The 16,460-nt window shown below is 39.4% G+C and overlaps 3 protein-coding genes across 5 annotated transcripts; 1 reads left to right on the forward strand and 2 right to left on the reverse strand.

Annotated features, from left to right (window-relative positions):
• Positions 1-61: 61 nt before the first annotated feature.
• LOC117642553 (carboxypeptidase D-like) lies at positions 62-10,350 on the reverse strand. Its single transcript, XM_034380827.1, has 25 exons — positions 9,706-10,350; positions 9,274-9,503; positions 8,593-8,774; positions 8,354-8,515; positions 8,111-8,258; positions 7,938-8,029; positions 6,332-6,565; positions 5,973-6,250; positions 5,682-5,879; positions 5,351-5,602; positions 5,118-5,284; positions 4,747-5,032; positions 4,256-4,638; positions 3,973-4,162; positions 3,607-3,861; positions 3,322-3,524; positions 2,902-3,100; positions 2,700-2,787; positions 2,377-2,564; positions 2,154-2,306; positions 1,897-2,059; positions 1,697-1,813; positions 1,464-1,616; positions 1,105-1,269; positions 62-1,031 (listed from the first exon to the last, which is right to left on the reverse strand). Exons 1-25 carry the CDS (start codon positions 10,156-10,158, stop codon positions 913-915), a joined length of 5,058 nt encoding a protein of 1,685 aa, XP_034236718.1. The 5' UTR covers positions 10,159-10,350; the 3' UTR covers positions 62-912.
• Positions 10,351-10,523: 173 nt separating this feature from the next.
• Positions 10,524-13,023, forward strand: LOC117642557 (2,3-dehydroadipyl-CoA hydratase-like). The gene is made up of 6 exons (XM_034380839.1): positions 10,524-10,628; positions 10,783-10,926; positions 11,015-11,253; positions 11,396-11,546; positions 11,676-11,825; positions 11,912-13,023. Exons 2-6 carry the CDS (start codon positions 10,833-10,835, stop codon positions 12,175-12,177), a joined length of 900 nt encoding a protein of 299 aa, XP_034236730.1. The 5' UTR covers positions 10,524-10,628; positions 10,783-10,832; the 3' UTR covers positions 12,178-13,023.
• LOC117642556 lies at positions 12,694-15,884 on the reverse strand. Of its 3 annotated transcripts, none has more exons than XM_034380835.1 (4): positions 15,518-15,884; positions 14,470-14,654; positions 14,209-14,390; positions 12,694-14,130 (listed from the first exon to the last, which is right to left on the reverse strand). In XM_034380835.1, exons 1-4 carry the CDS (start codon positions 15,615-15,617, stop codon positions 13,065-13,067), a joined length of 1,533 nt encoding a protein of 510 aa, XP_034236726.1. In that variant the 5' UTR covers positions 15,618-15,884; the 3' UTR covers positions 12,694-13,064. The 3 variants fall into 3 exon arrangements, with proteins under 3 accessions (XP_034236726.1, XP_034236727.1, XP_034236728.1); XM_034380836.1 differs by lacking the exon at positions 15,518-15,884 and adding an exon at positions 14,919-15,431; XM_034380837.1 differs by lacking the exon at positions 15,518-15,884 and adding an exon at positions 14,779-14,856.
• Positions 15,885-16,460: the final 576 nt, after the last annotated feature.

The raw sequence follows: 16,460 nt of genomic DNA on the forward strand, positions 1-16,460 counted from the left end.
CCATTTGACATCTGTGTGCATTAGACGCTTGAGCCACTCAGCCAAAAACAAACAACGAGTATAGAAGTCAATTTATTTATTGTCTCTTAAAAATCCTGAGAAGTTAAATCTTTTTCTTAAAAGCAAATAATTTCCATTTTACTCAGATGGTCAGTACAATATATTACTTTGTAAAACTGACAGGGATGCACCTACTAGAACTAACCAGACTTTCTACTTCTTTTGTTTATCTTTTAAATGGAAATATCACAAACTCCATATTTAAGTACTTCTTAAGTCTGTGAAATTACGACTTCAAATATAATCACAGCCAACATAAAGGAAAGATAAAATTTCAAGTTATAAAAATTTCTGTTTTGGTCAATGGAGGAGTAAAACTTAAACGCGAAACTTGCCAAACAACAGATTCTTGCACTGCTTCACTTATTTGTCATAATGAGTCCACAGCAAGGAGATTCAACAGCAAGTATAAGATGATTGAATAAAGAGAAAAATAAAATACAAAGTTAAGACATAAAAAGTGCAGAACCCAAAGTGCCAAAACAGGAAAGAGTTGTCAACATGTTTAAATCTATGGTAAACTATCGTTAAAAGTCTATATCATCTTCAACAACATACTCTAACAACTATAAAATATCATCTAAAATATTTACAGAAATTTTCAGGTGCATGTAGTCAAAAATACTTTGAAATTATCACAATATGGTGGATAACAAATAGATAAGATGATAAAAAAATACACTCTTCAGAAAAGTTCAAGGAATTATCCATTAAGTACTAACGCACTCTAAAACATGGTATCCAAAATAATGAGCTTGGCCTGCCATACCTCATATAATAATCCTAAAACTGAAAGAATGGTGAAATATCTTTCAAAATATCACAAATTACTTTTATCTAGCATTTAAAATATTAAAATTTTCTATCAAAGTCAGGGCTTGTACGCACTACTACAATATCATCTTCACCACCTATGCTCTCATCTTCCTCTGATGTTGAATCTTCATCATGATATGGTCTACTGCGAAGTTCTGTAACAAACAATTCAGTGAAGCTAGTGGATATGGCATCTATTGGGAATACAACTAAGGAACATATGTTTACCATTTAGAACTGGGGTAGAAAACATGTCCTTCACTTCATCAAAATTTTCTGCTCTTTGAGACAAAATAGAAAATGAATAATTGTCCTCCCTTTGACGTTTAGAGCGGCGCTGACACAATGCATAGGAGCAGGCACCACAAACAACCAAAAGTAGACATAATAATCCTGTGAGAACACACACCAAACCCATAAGTATCACAAGATGAAAAGTACCAAACTAGCTAGAAATGGGAATGAGAAAACGAGTGTATGTAACAGAAAATGTAGAGTGTTACAAACCACCCAAGATTGCTAGGCAAATAGTACCTCATTCTCATAACTCAATATTTGAATAAAATTAGGAGATTAAAAACACCAACCTGCAAACATTATGAAAACTAAACGCGGCAACCCCATCACAGACTCATCTTTCGTGAGTCTGAACATGACTTTCAAGAGCTGAGGAGCAGGAACAGTCACCAATTTTGTTAAGGGCAGGTAACCATCAGCTTCTACTGTCACAGTGTGCACACCTACGGACACAAAATCACAAGGTTGTCAGCAAAAGATTCAAAACAAGAGAAAGGATGTAATTTATGTTTGATAAGCGTACCAGAGCTTGCCAATCTCCAGTAGGCACCATTATGACCAGTCTTTACAACATGTATACCTCCATCAATCATAATTCGAGCATCGCTAACTGGTATACCACTTTCATCAGTAACATACCCTGAAATTACATTTTTTAAAATTTTGCTTTAGTGAAATCAAATTTAAATAAGAAGAAAACAGATGCAAATTATTCTTCCATACCAGTGAATCCAGGAGCACCGGAACCATTAACAATATCCAACAAGAAGAGTAAACTTTTTTGATGATCCAACCAAGTTTGTAGGACTGATGCCTGAGCTGGCAATAAATTACAATCTACAAAGACTTCCATGGCCATTACACTACTGTTGAGATATGCAAAATCCTAGAGGACAAAATAAAACTCTGTTTCAGAATCCTGGGTCAAAGTTGCACAGACACACTTAGAATCTCAAAGGTACTTGAAGATTATACTATACCATGAAGCTTCCAGAACGAGGTCGCCATTGCCCAGCATTGATAACACCTTTCTCAAAAATATCCGTAGATGACTTTGACTTCATGCAGCGAGGTACACCATGAGACATTGATGGATGGAGTGCAGCGTAACTCTCACCAATCAGTCTAAACAGCTGTAAAGGGGAAAAAAAAGAATAAAAGGAATTCTAAACTGGGCAGGTTTAAAACCACCAAGGAACAAACCTTGTCATCAACAGAGGCAAATGAATTTGCAGTTGTAGAACCGGATAAACGACGATAAGAGTTGCTAAAAGGTATTGAAACATGAACTGATCCCGCACGTATTGTCGTTGCAAAGACAGGACTTTCAGTTTGAAGCCATGAAATGAGTTCCTTGGTAACAGTTAGTTGTGGCTTTTGATTTGTATCTTCTGAAATGAGTTGAGAAAATTTGCATTTATATTCTGATAGAATCAATTAAGTCTTCAACAACTAGGTAGGATACCTCTCCACAAACTTGACAATATTTTAACCATAGAATTTGGCAGCTCTATAAAGTGACTCACCTACTGGAAAATCAGTATCTAGATTGATCCTTTCAGACTCAAGACTAGGATCTGGATTAAGAATAGGTATTACATGTATTTTGAGATTCTGAAAACAATAATAATAATTAAGACAACCAAAAGACAGAAAGTGGAAAAAAACCTCCTCTAAATAGGTAGAAAAGAAACAAAAAATAAAACAAAAAAGACAGTAGTGACTCACTTCAAAATATTGAGTAACCTTATCATCTTTGCCATATTCACGAAGTAAATGTTGAATGAATTGGATCAGAATTTCACTGCTTATGCCTTCATCTGGATGAAATCCACCAATAAAGGCTATAGATGAGGGGCTACTTATAACTGGATCTCTATCTTGTTTGCCCAGTTCCAGCACAGGCACAGTATGACTTTGTCCAAGACTGAAATATAAAATTATATCACAATACAAAGATAGAATACTACTTCAGCTATTATACCCTCTCTTTTCAAGTCTTATTTTATATTATAACAAAAGAAATTACACTCCAAAACTTCAAGCACGTGAAACAAATAAGAGTAGCATCTCATGTTGCTTTGGCATGTGGAATTAGAGAGTTTTTTCTTTCACGTCTCAGCATCTTGAAGGAGCCTGCACAAATACCTGTATAGACGGGTTACTTTGGGGAAACGGTTGTTTAGTTCAATCAGTGTCTGTCGAATTGCTTGAGGAGTGTGATACGCAGTGGGCGTAGAAGACTGCGCATCAGGCAATGGTTCACCATAGTTGACATTTTGACTCAACTTAAAAGTAAAGTCTGTTGTCTGGTTATCATAAACATTTAGTGTAAGTTCCTCAGTCAAGACCTTAACAGGAGACAAAAGAAACAAATTAGCAATTATAAAGTTAACTTGCAGATGAGTAACCATAAAGAAGAAGAATAAATACCTGAAGAATGTAAGAGCCTGAATGAAGAATTGCCTTAAAATATGCCATATTTGGAGATACTTCAATCTTGCGAGTGGAATCTTTGAAGTTTACAAGTCTACCACGCATTGGATCACCATTCGAATACAGTACTTGACCTCTGACACCCTGCACACTCGCACTCAAGAGCCTCAAAAGGCCTGCCATGTTATTTTTCCAGAGTTTTGGGATAGACGCTGGGGGAGCATGGCGACAACAACTTGCTTGTATTGAGACCTAGATGTAAATGTTATTTTTTTTATGTTAAAAATTCGTTTTTATGAAATACAGGCTGCAGCTGTATCTTGAACTAGTTATTGAAACCACAGTAAAAAAAATTAGGCTAACCATTGGTTTCCCTGTCCTTGCATACATATTATCAACCATTCTCTGTCGCAGCTTCTCCATATTATCTGAAGGGATACTTGTTACAGATTCACACTCCCTGGGATGATAAACTCCATTAGAAGGCTTTTCAAATTGCTCTTCTAACATGATCAAAGCGTCTCTCAGTATGTCATCAGTTTGTGTGCTATGCCTGTGGAAGATTTGAAAGAAGAAAAAAAAAAAGGTTTAGCTTGTTTCTCACTTTGGTGGAAGCTGAAAATAAAAGCACAATTAGAAGACTTACCTGAGTTTCAGACCACCACCCTCAAGACTGACAACAAGATCTAGAGGCTGAGACCGGATAGTATCCAACACCATTACCAATAATTTGCTCTCAGCATTCACATCAGGACTTGTGACACCAGGACTTGCAATTAGTTGGCCTAAACCACCTCCAGGCTTGTTTGATAGGTCACATTCCAAACCTTTATCAGTAGATTGGTCAAATATGAGCAACATGTGAACAACACAGTTCTTTAGGACATGAGTAACATTAGATTCCTTTTCATTAAAGGCAGCAACAAGGTGGCGTGTGAAGCGAAGAAGAAGTTCTGGGCCCACTGATTCTGGACCCCACAGGCCTCCAATCAACAAGATGTGAAATTTGTTTTCTTCTGGAGATCCAATCTGAAAGAATGTTTCAGAGTTAGAAAGACATGATTTTTTTAAAAAAGTTAAGTTTGCTTTAGCGAGATTTTTTTAACCCCTTAAAATAAATGCAGTTTTGCCACCAACCTGATCACTTATTTTGTAGTGCATAACTTCATTACTACTACTGGGTATAATTTCAATGATTTCGGAATTCTTAGTTTCTAGGGTCCCAATGATATTCTTGAAAGCTTCTGGTTGATGCAATTCATACATGGTGACTACATTTTCTGTTATATTATAATCATGAACATAAGACCACTCCAAGACATCTTCTCTGAGAAGAGTGAAATTGAGAGAAGCTGCTCTTGTTGCCTTGTATGTTGGTGCACCAGTTTCAGGCACTTCAATTTTAAGTGTTTGACTTTCATACCTGAGGAAAAGTTGCTCATTATTCTTATACATTTGAAATCAATCAAAATTCGTTTTGCTAGAGTCATCTTTAACAATCTTGTTACCCTGGTGCTGATGCTGTGATAGTGTATGTTCCTGGTACAAGAAGCCTCCAGTAATCACCATCTGCAGCCGTTTTCACAGAGTGATTAATGCCTCTAACGCTTATTGTTGCGTCTTTCAAACCATTCCCACTTGTTGACCTCACAAAACCAGCTACACCAGAATGGACCTGCAGAACAAGGAATGTGAAAGCAGCTCAAAAATGAGATTGAACAATGAGATAAGTATTACTCACCTGCTCCATGTATAAAAGAAGTGCCTCCCGATGATCAAGCCAATGTTTATGTATTTCTGTGTGATTAGGAAATTTATCACATCCCATTTCAATTGTAATTTCAAAACAATTTGAGTTTAAATAATTGAAGTCTTGCATTCCCCCAGACACCACATACCACTCAGCTCCATTTGTTATTCCAGAGGGAAACGGTTTTTCCAAAACCCCAGAATTATGGCGACATGGCTCTCCCAGGGGCATGGTTGGGTGAGCCTGCACAAAACAATACATTGAACTATCCAAACAGAATAAACAAACAAAAAGCTGGCATGCACTTTAAAGAGTTACTCACATTTGCATAGGTATGAGCAAGGCGTTTGAAAACAGCATCATCTGGGCTTCGGTTGGCTCCTGTGTGCCCATCTTCAGTGTCATCAAACGGATAGTTTGCAACCAAAGCCCCATTATGCAGGTTGGCTGATAAAACAAATGGGTTTCCAGTGATCCATTCCATGACAGCCTTTGTCTCAGGTTGCTGTACTTTATTGTCCTAATAACAGAACATAACAAACCTTTTTTCACAAAATTTCTAACACAGAAATCAGAGAAGAGGGGAGGGGGAGGGGGCAGAGGATGTGCATACCTCGGTAACTCCATACTGATCAGGGAAGTTTCTATTCAGATCAATCCCATTACTGTTGGCACGACCATGAATTGACATTCTGTCACCTTCCCTTGAAATTTCATAACCATCAGGGTTCATGGATGGCATAAGATGAATTCTCGTGTTGTCAACCAGATCAGTTAAACGTTTGTCTGTTTGATACTGTTCACACAAATACTTGGCAAGAAGCAGGAGCATTTCTCGTCCCACAACTTCATTGCCATGCATATTAGCAACGTATTTAAATTCAGGTTCTCCTGAAATGTGTTTAAAGGCACATGTAAAGAATGTATTGAGCAAAGTTTTTGTATACACTACACAAGGATTTATCCTCAAACCTGGTTCATGATGTCCTGGGTTGTCACTGATTTCAAGGACAAGCAAGTCACGTCCATGAACGCTCTTTCCAATAGAATACAAGCGAGTTATTTTAGGATATGTGCGTGACAAGAATGTGAGCCAATGCACCATTTCTGTATAGTTGTGGTGGGTAAAAACCGTTTCAGTCATAAATCCGTCCCTATCCATGGCTGGGCGCAACTTTGACACCAACTTTCCAGATACTCCTGGTCCTTATAACAAACAAAACAAAAGAAGAGAATAAATTTTTCCACCTCTATAGTAAAATGTGAGGAGAGTCCTCCAAAAGTGACAAAAATATATGACAAACATAGTGTGACTAGATGAAAGGTTACATAAAACATTACATCAACTTACTGAAATAGGTCATTTATTCATTGCATACATATATTTTTCCACACTTTAAGATTAGTAAAAATTTTTTTTAAAAAAACACAAAACGTTCAGATCTTACAAGGCAAATAGTTTTAGCCAGTCAATCATTCATACAAATGAAATAGTCTTAAATCTTAAAAAAAAAAGATAGTTTATCACATTATCCAATCTGAAGGATAGGGGGGAAAATTTAAAGGTGTAGAGAAAGACCTTAATGTGTAAAACCAACTTGTCCCAAATGCTAACAAAAAGAACTATAAGAGGAGTTTCTGCCATCAATACATTGAGCAAACTTGACAACACCTTAACACTAGCTCCACAGATCTAGAATTTATAAATTGATAACAGAGACCAGCACCGTGCTAAAGCAAGATACAATTACCAATGTGATCAGAGAACACCATAACTGCTTTGGCTGCAAAACCAGAAACTTATTGGTAACAGAATGAGCCAAGACAGAGAAATGTCTTTTGGATGGCCACTGCTGCTCTTCTCCACACCCTCAGATGGAACTCCTGCATTTCCTTTGAACACAACCAACACCAGAAAGAGAGTTAGTATCATCTCCATTCAGCTACACGATCTATCTCCACAAAACATTAAATGCACTTTTCACTTCAAATTTAAAACTTACCACAATGGCCAAAATATAGACCCCCATATTTATGTAACTAACAGTCAAGCTACAAACCAATTGACAAATGGTGGGGAACTAAAAATTAGGGTAGACAAACCCTAACCAGCACAAACGAAATCTCCTCCACCTGAATGTAAGAACTGAACTTACACTCACACAATAACCAGCTATTCAATGGCAAAGGACACAAAAACCAAGCAACAATAAATTAGAGCCACATGCCCCGACCTCACAAATAACATCTTTAAATTGAAATGGAATTAAGCGCACACTCATATGGATTGGATGTATATGAAGTAAGACTTCTTTGATAGAAAGTAATGTTCTAAAAAAAAAGGAAAAAAAAACAACATGGAAAATGTAGTTTAAAAGACCATAAACCAGGCAAATAAGTAACACACACACAAACAAAAAGCCAATGGAAATTTTTCTAAGCTAGGGGATGACACAGATTACAAGATCACAAAAAAAATAAAAGAAATTAGCACACATGAGATCACCCATACACATACCAAAAAGCACTTCAAATGTTATAATTTACACAAGGTCTAAAAATAATCAGAAGATAATACCTTGACTTTGAAGACGATGGAGAGTAAAATTGAGGATTTTAGGCTCATCAACACTGGATATGGCGATAGGTATAGGAGATGTTGACTGGTAGCTAAAATTAAAACCAAATCATTCATTTCATTATTCTAGAAGAAGAGAAAAAGACAGGTCAGAAAATCAAGAAAAATCTTACCCATATGCACTTGCATGCACTACATAGTTGCCAGGAGAAAGAAGGCGCCAATACTCTCCACGAGAGGTTGAGGTAATGTTCTTTTCAATATTTTGCACTACAATGTCAGCATTTTGGATTGCGTTATTATTCTCATCCATTACAAATCCTATGTAAATGTTTGGAGGGGAGGAAAGAGAATAATATGAGAAAATGCATGTGGCATATACGAAACAGGAAGAACATGTTGTTTATTTGACTTACCATGAAGGCCCATGTTTGTTAACTCCAAGTATTTTAAGAGAGATTCACGATTGTCTCTCCAGTATGATGGCAGTTCAGTCACATTGGGAAACTTGCAGCATGACAACTCAAATGTTATTTCAAAGCAATTTGAGTGCAAATAATTAAAATCTTGCATGCCACCTGCAAAAGAAATTCAGGATATAAAAAATGAAGCCCATTAGTTCAAGTTAAATTTAATAAAAAATCTGAGAACTTACCATCAACATTATACCAGAATGCCCCGTTAGTAATACCTTGGGGGAAATATTCATCAGGATACATGGACTGACAAGCATTCCCGGCAGCCATTTTTGGATTGTTCTTGGCATATTCCAAAGACAAGAATTTAAAAACCGCATCATCAGGTGATTTGCTTTCAACTTTTGAAGTTTCGTCATGACTATAGGAGAGAGGGGAAAAACAAAAAAACTGTGAAACGTGTGCTCCAGTATTACAGATTATGCAAACGTAAAAATAAAAAATAAGGTTTTAAAAAGTTTAGACAAAAACTAGTTAAATTATTTCAGTTGTCAACTAAAACCAGTGGAATAAAAGCAGTCAAAGCGCATGAGTGCTGAGGAAATATCACACAGCTTACCTCTAAATTGTCATCCTGCAAGCCAGCTGTTCCCAAATTTAAAAGCATTTAAGAGAAACTATTAAATGAAAACAACTGAAAGGTTTCCATAGGAAGGCAAACCTAGGTAGGTGAGCAAGAGACTAAATTCTGGCACTAATACATCTTTGAAAATAATCCTCAAAATATTATCTACAGAAGGCAACTCAATATTCATAAAAGAAGAGCAATTTGCTTTGAAAATTTCAGCTGACAAAGTTGATTCTTTACTAGTTATCGAAAACCTGGTTGACAATCTGATAGAACAAAGCATAAAGCTTACCGTTGGTTGTCATCAAATGGATAGCTAGCGACAACAGCCCCTCCATGCAAGTTTGAAGATAATACAAATGGCTCTGATACAATCCAGTTCATCATTGCTTGTGTTTCTGGTTGGCACTCTTCAAGTGTTTTGTTTGGGGATCCGTATTGGTCAGGGAAGTCCCTATTTAAGTCAACTGCATTAGCATTTTCTCTGCCAATATAATCTTTTAGAGATCCACACAGACCTTCCTGAAAATTAGAATAAAATTGAAATGGGTCAGATAAAAGTATAGTCATTTGCAAAAGAAATGAGCATCCTATACTAAACACCCCAGGAGGAACTCCTGATGCTGGCCACATCAGCTGTCTCTTCCGTAGAAGAGTCATTTCTTTGACGACAAATCGTCCTCGATGGGATTATGTTACGTGCTTGATTTCGTAGCAATCTTACCTGGGATCTCGTGTAGCCATCGGGGTTCATGGAGGGCATCAGGAAGATGTCAGTCCTGTTGAGCAGGCGCGTCACACGATCCACCTTGCCGTAGTTGCCGAGCAGGTACTGGGCCATGAAGATCAAGAGCTCCCGCCCCACCGTCTCGTCGCCGTGCATGTTGGCGACCATCTTCACCATGGGCATGCCCAGGGGCCGCTCCTCGGCCACATTGCGCCTCAGCTCCAGGGCCCACAGGTCGCGTCCCTCCACGGACTTGCCGATGGACTTGCGCGCCGCGAGGTGTGGGTGTTCCTGCTCCAGTTTGAGCAGGAACTCCGACAGCTCATCGTGTGACATGTACTTATGGCCATTCAAGAAGGATTCGTCTGCCGCTGCTTCGGGGGCCGGCAGGGCCCGGGCGACGAACATCAGGCAACATACTGTGAGGGCTGAGACGATTGCACTACGCATACTTGTGAGTCTCTTGCAGGCGCCAGTTCGGCGAGTCAAGACGTGGTCTGCGGTTTACTAAATCCAACGATCTGTTCAGCTTAACATGCGCCTCTACAGGTTTCAGTTCATTTCTGTCGTGTCAAATCTGCCTTCACCTGTCACACCTGAACCGTCAGAGAGCAGCACTGTAGCACAACAACCTACAACAACAACATAACTGCGACAAAACTTTTATCACACAAATTAAAGTAGGCTTGATACTTTGAGAAACAAAGTGTACTATTTCAAGTCGTTTTCATAATTTTCTTAGTTATATTTATCCTTGCCATCCAAATCATTTTATGAAGACCTGCACCAAGCACTAGATAGCAATTTTAAGGAATTAGGCTGTTGCACTCCCTGCATGATTCGTCTGCTAGTATGAGAAATTTGCAGAGCAGCTATAACATCTTTAAAATCTTGATCAACAAACTCCAACACTTCTCTAGGTATTTTTATCTCAGCTGCTAGTTTTTCGAAAAAGATCACGTTATTCTATTACTCTAGTTTTGACCCTACTATTTCCAACTGTAGCTGAGCAATGTCAATGGTTTGATCCATGCTTTGAAAGGACATGTCTTCTATTTAAGGTTATGTTTACAGTTTAGTTGATCACGACATTAAATGTAAATAAACCATACTTGTTGCTGAAAATGAAATTTCATATGATTGTTTCTAAGTTAACTGGGCCTAGGCTCACTCGTATGTTCAAAGCTCCATTTCATACGAGTCTGGTTCAGAGAGAAGGTAATTGCAGAGAACAGATGACTCTTTTTGTGTGGTAATTCATAAACTTTGTATGTTACAAAGCAAAATTTTTTTCTCTTAATTTTAGAAAATTCCTCAAGTTTGGATGAGCAGCTCATACTTGTGGAACACTATAATGCAGTCACTCTTATTGGTTTAAATAGACCATCCAAAAGAAATGCGTTAAATGCCGAGTTGATTGACGCGCTCAGAAAGGAATTAAAAGTTTTTGAGTCCAATCAGTCTAGTACTGTTGCTGTGCTGTATGGTACTGGAGGAAACTTTTGTGCCGGTCTTGATTTAGAGACCGTGTCATCAAACCAACTGGTAAGTTCTTTTAATGGCATTTACATATCAGTCTTGTTGACAGGTTCGCAATCTTTTAAAACTTTGTTCCTTTTCCTCGCAAGGTCACCAAATCTCATGCCTCCCTCTTATGTTAATCTTGCCTTTGTGAAATGGATTTCAGAGCATCCCACTAGTAGATGAATTCTGCACCAAGCCTGTGGTAGCCTCCCTCAACGGATATGCAGTGGGTGAAGGTTTTGACCTTGCAATGGCATGTGATGTAAGAATCATGGATGACCATTCTATTTTGGGATCTTTTAATCGTCGCTTTGGTAAGTAGTCTTAGGGATACTTTGCACACCTTAACAAATAAATGGCTTGCTGTTGAAGACAATATCAACTGTAGTACAAAAGCTACTGCGGGTAGTGGAAAAGGATGATATATTAATCTGATCAATCAGGGGTGCCTATGTCCATCCCTGCAATACGTCGTTTAGCTGCCAGTGTTGGATTTTCATTAGCTCTTGAGTTGATCTTGAGTGGAAGACCAATAAAAGCAGAAGAAGCTCTTCAAAAGAATTTAGTACATCAATTAGTAGCCTGCGGCTCAAGTAAGAGATATTCACAATATACAGAAATATATATAGTTCAGCAGAGGGACAGGCTTTAAATCCTTATGGTTGCTTTTCTTTTCTAGGTAAAGGAAATGCCTTAACATACGCTCAATCATTAACAAAGTTTCCTCAGGAAGCATTGCGGGCTGACAGGGCTGCTCTTTATCACTCCCTTTCACTATCAGAAGATATACAACAAGCAGTAAATTCAGAAAGAATATCCGCCCTTCAAGAAGCTCAAAAAGAACTGCAGTCCCACTGCAAACGGTTCAAAGAGGGAACTGGAAAGCATGGGACTTTTAAAAATTTAACAGTTCAGACAGGTTTCCCTGACTGGATGAAATCCTAAGTGGTCTACAGACTCTCTTTTAACATAGAAAATTGTAAAATGTTATCAAAGGACAAACAATTCTTGGAACTATTTAAAGCAACCTCAACATTATTCACATTTGGACACCTGCATCTTTCCTTATCACATATAATATCAGTGTTCAATGAAGTTTTCATTGACAAAAGAAAAGGGATTAAGATCATTAACATGTTACAATGAAATCAGCATCAACACACGGAGGGATAAAAATCATCTATCTACATCATGTGTAAATGTACAGAAATTTGTACAATTTTATTGAAAAATTGACCAGTATACCTAGAGCACTAAAAAGATTAATGTGTGATGATGTGATTGGTAGATTGTTAAGATAAAAAATAAAGCTAGCTTAGTTCTAAATTACAAAACTGGTCCATAAAAGCCTACTTTTACATTAATGTGAGCTTGATATTTTTAATTAATCAAAGAGTATCACATTTAGCTTGTCAATTACTGAAACATATGCAGTAGGCACATTAAAAAAAAACTCTGAGGTGCCAAAAATCATAGCTTTCAGTCTTTTAAAACAAAATCCAGCTCATAGAAGGTACAATTTTCAAAAGCATAAAAAATACATTCCTATGTAGAGAATAGGACAACTATATTATGCAGATTCCTCAATTTAAATCTTGGAAATACATGTCAATAAGTGCACCATAAAAATCACAATATATAGTCTTACAAGGATATGTGAGTTTGTCAGTAGCAAAGTAAGATGCACGTCAAAACTAGTTTTACAAAATTTCAAGTTGACTTAATTTTGAAGTCAACACATGCCTTTATTAGCCACCTACTACCTGCTCTTTTCCAACTTAAAAAAAAAAACTTCAAGTGAAAAGTTTTTAAAATTTGAAGATATTAAGAACTTACAGAAATGCACAACCTAAGATAAGAAATAGAACTGCCACAGGGAATATTATGTAAACACTCATACGAGGATGACAACTGGACACCAATAGAGTAATATCATCTTGTTCGTGTTCAATTCCGTCCCTGGTAGGAACTTCCACAATGACGGTTTCAGCAGAAAGAAAACTCAAAGGAAAATTGCACTCTGTTTTGTTAATACACCCCTTGGAGTAGTTTGCATACTGGTAAGTGGGCTTATATATATTAAAAACTGTGTGAATATCATTCATAACATAGTCATTGTCACTGTAAAAAATGTAGTAATAGTATCCATCAGAAACAACTTCATGTGTGGTCTGCATATGACCTCCCTTTTCAAGAAAATGAACATCTGTACATAAATGGGATGGGGGAAAACTTCTTGCCAATAATATTTGTCCATCATAACAGGTAAGAAGACCATTTTCAAAGCTGGAGACAGATGATTCACTGCTTTTAATAGAGTAATTGTTTGCATTTCCCCCATGAGCAATACCACCATCTAGCGCATTCTTTGGATCAAGATTTAAGAATCTTTTTTCTCTTACCACTACATCATCTGCCTCTTCCAAATCTCTGGACTGTAGAGTTTCTTCCAGCAATAATTTTTTCTTCTCCTGTAAAGCTTTATTTTTTGGAGAATGGTGTTGTTTAAGTTCCTTCAGGCGCTTTTTTGCATGGCGTGATCTCCTTACCAAAGATGGATGTGTTGTACCGTTTTCTATAGTTGGAGAGACTGTAGGTATGTTTGTTAGAGTGTCATTCCCAGCACTAAGAGACTTGTTTGTTGTAGTTTCCTCTTTGTCAGTTACTTCCTGTCCAACATTTTCATCATCTACCCTCTTTCTATTCATCTCAGCAGCTTCACGGAGGTGGGCTGTGGAGTCAGAAAACACTTCTTGCGCATAAGTCTCAAATCTGACACGAACTTGGCCTTCTCCTTTAGCCATATGGACTCCAGCTTTCCTTGAGGTATGCTCCAATAAACCACAAGTTTGGAGATTTTTCTCCCCTTTTACGACAAGGATTCTTGATCCATCAAATCTTGTAAAACAAAAAGGGAAAAATCAGTGACACTTGTGTAGCCAGGAATTCTATCAGCATAATATTAAATGAACTTACCTAGAACAAACTGATAGAACAACAGAAGATCCTTTAGGAAGATAAAAGCCCCAGTATTCCAATGTGTCATCTGGCAGGGACATGCTTTTCTTTAATCTTATGTGCTTCCGACTATTACTGATTTCTGGAGTGCCTGTCATTTGAAAGGCATTAAATGATGAATTCATTTTTAACCTTTGTTCCTATATAAAAGAAAAAGAGGGAATGAGGCTTACAGAGAAAATAGGGAAAATGTAAATAATACACTACAGTGAATACTACCTGACAAAAAACAGTCGATATTCCGTCAACCATTCGCAGCACATCAGATTCAGCCACAGCCACTGATACATCTGCGTACACACTGTGCCTCAAGTAGAGTGGAATAATCAGAAGCACTGCTGGCAGAACTCCAATAAGGAGGCAAAAGGCAATGACTCTTTTAGCACCATGCATCCTGCCAGGACCTGAGAATTAGAGAAAGAATAGGTTTGATTCAATCTGTTTTTTTAAACACACAATTTTTCACGAGAGGGAATACAAGGCAATTAATTGACATGTCAACAAGAAGTAAAACAAAGTGTCAAAGACCTCTGCTCGCGGGACAAGCGTTACAATATTACACAGGTAATTGTTGGAAACCAATTGGAAGAGTTTGCGCTGCGTAATCACGAGGGTACTTCTATTGACACCTAGCTGACACTTCAAAAAAGTAAGGCTAGAAAAATAACCTTTATGAATGGTGATTTTTCGAAAACAACAAAATGATTGAAGGCTGCATCAGCCATGTCTCATAGGATTCGCCAGTTCCTAAGCTTCCATTGCAACAGCGCGCCGAATGGCGAAGCATACACTAAAAGTTGTGACAGTTCGTGAGATCGGGCAAAACTGGACGGGCAGACAGCGAAGTTTGTTTGTATGTAAACATTCGCGAGAAGCAGAAAGCGCAGGAAGCGTCGCTCTTTTGTTTTCAGCCGCTTGGCAGCGCGCCAACTTCCTCGTTTACAAACTCGAACGTGCATTCCGAAGTCCGGCATTGCACTCGTTTGAACAGTTTCATCATTTTTTAGTGGAGTTACGAACATTGTAGGGCCCTAAAAATGGATATGCTGGAAATTGCTGAAGCCGCTGCTCTGATCTCTAAACATCGCAAAACAGCCTCGTGCTGGCAGGCCGAGCCATTCGCAGACTGATTCCAAGAGTCGTTTTCGTCGCTCTGTCTCTCTCACAATCATAGGGCGTCCCGAACAGGTTCGAGAGAGAGAGAGAGAGAGAGAGACAGCAACGAAAACAACTTCTCGGAATCAGCCTGCCGCCCAAGCTAACTCACCCGCGACGTTGAGCATGGACTTGTACATGTACGAATGGTAGTAGGCCACGTGACTGTTGACCAGCAAATTGTCACTATCAATCTCCGCGTTGATAGCCATTTCCGTGTCAGAAGATAAAACAAAACTTTAGTAAGATGAACGTGCGCGATATGCGACATGCACACGGTATCTCGGCGTGCACTCTTGAATGGTGCACAGCGCAGCACCGCGTCAGCGGCTATCGGGCGGCGTGCCCCGAGTCCCGGCCCGGGGCCGGGATTTCGAGGGGCGGTTTTCAAGTGGCGGGATCAGCGAGGTGACCGCCGCACGGCCCACGCCCTCCACGCCCCCATCGAGGCCGCCGACGACACGGACACACGACACGGCCCGCCGGCAACGCGCCGCCGCGGTCTGCCGCACGGGGCACGGCAGGGGGAAGTCCGGTGCGTGGCGGTGCGCCGTGCAGGGCAGCGTCTCCCCGTGCGCGGTTCGACGGCCCGCGCGCGCGGCCTAGATGACGGTCAGCGTTGTTGTGGCGACGTCGTCGTCCAGTCCGAGGACCGCGGCGCAGCTCAGCAGCCAGACACGCCCCGTGGCGCACTGCACTGGCGCGGAGACCGGGTCGCTAGTCGCTCCGCTCCTCGGAGCACTTTATCATCAAACCGAAGACGAAGAAGAGCAAGTCTCGAGCGGCGCCGCTTTGCGTTGCTTTGCCGCCGTTCCGCCCCTCCCCGCCAAGTCCCGATGCCTGCTTGCCTGTTGAGGCTCGCGTCGCGTCGCGTGTTTTGCGTTTACTTTGTGGCTGGTTAAACAGCGCGGCCGAGAGATGCGCCGGATTAAACGTGATAAAGTTCAAGACCATCGCCGCACTGCTTGTTGCTTGTTACGCCCAGAGATAAGGAGCGTTTAATTGCAGCCAGCGTGGCCAGCGGAGGAAGGGAGGGAGTTTGCATCGCCGTCTCC

The sequence above is a fragment of the Thrips palmi genome, unplaced genomic scaffold (assembly GCF_012932325.1).
Source record: "Thrips palmi isolate BJ-2018 unplaced genomic scaffold, TpBJ-2018v1 HiC_scaffold_16, whole genome shotgun sequence".
NCBI lineage: Eukaryota > Metazoa > Arthropoda > Insecta > Thysanoptera > Thripidae > Thrips > Thrips palmi.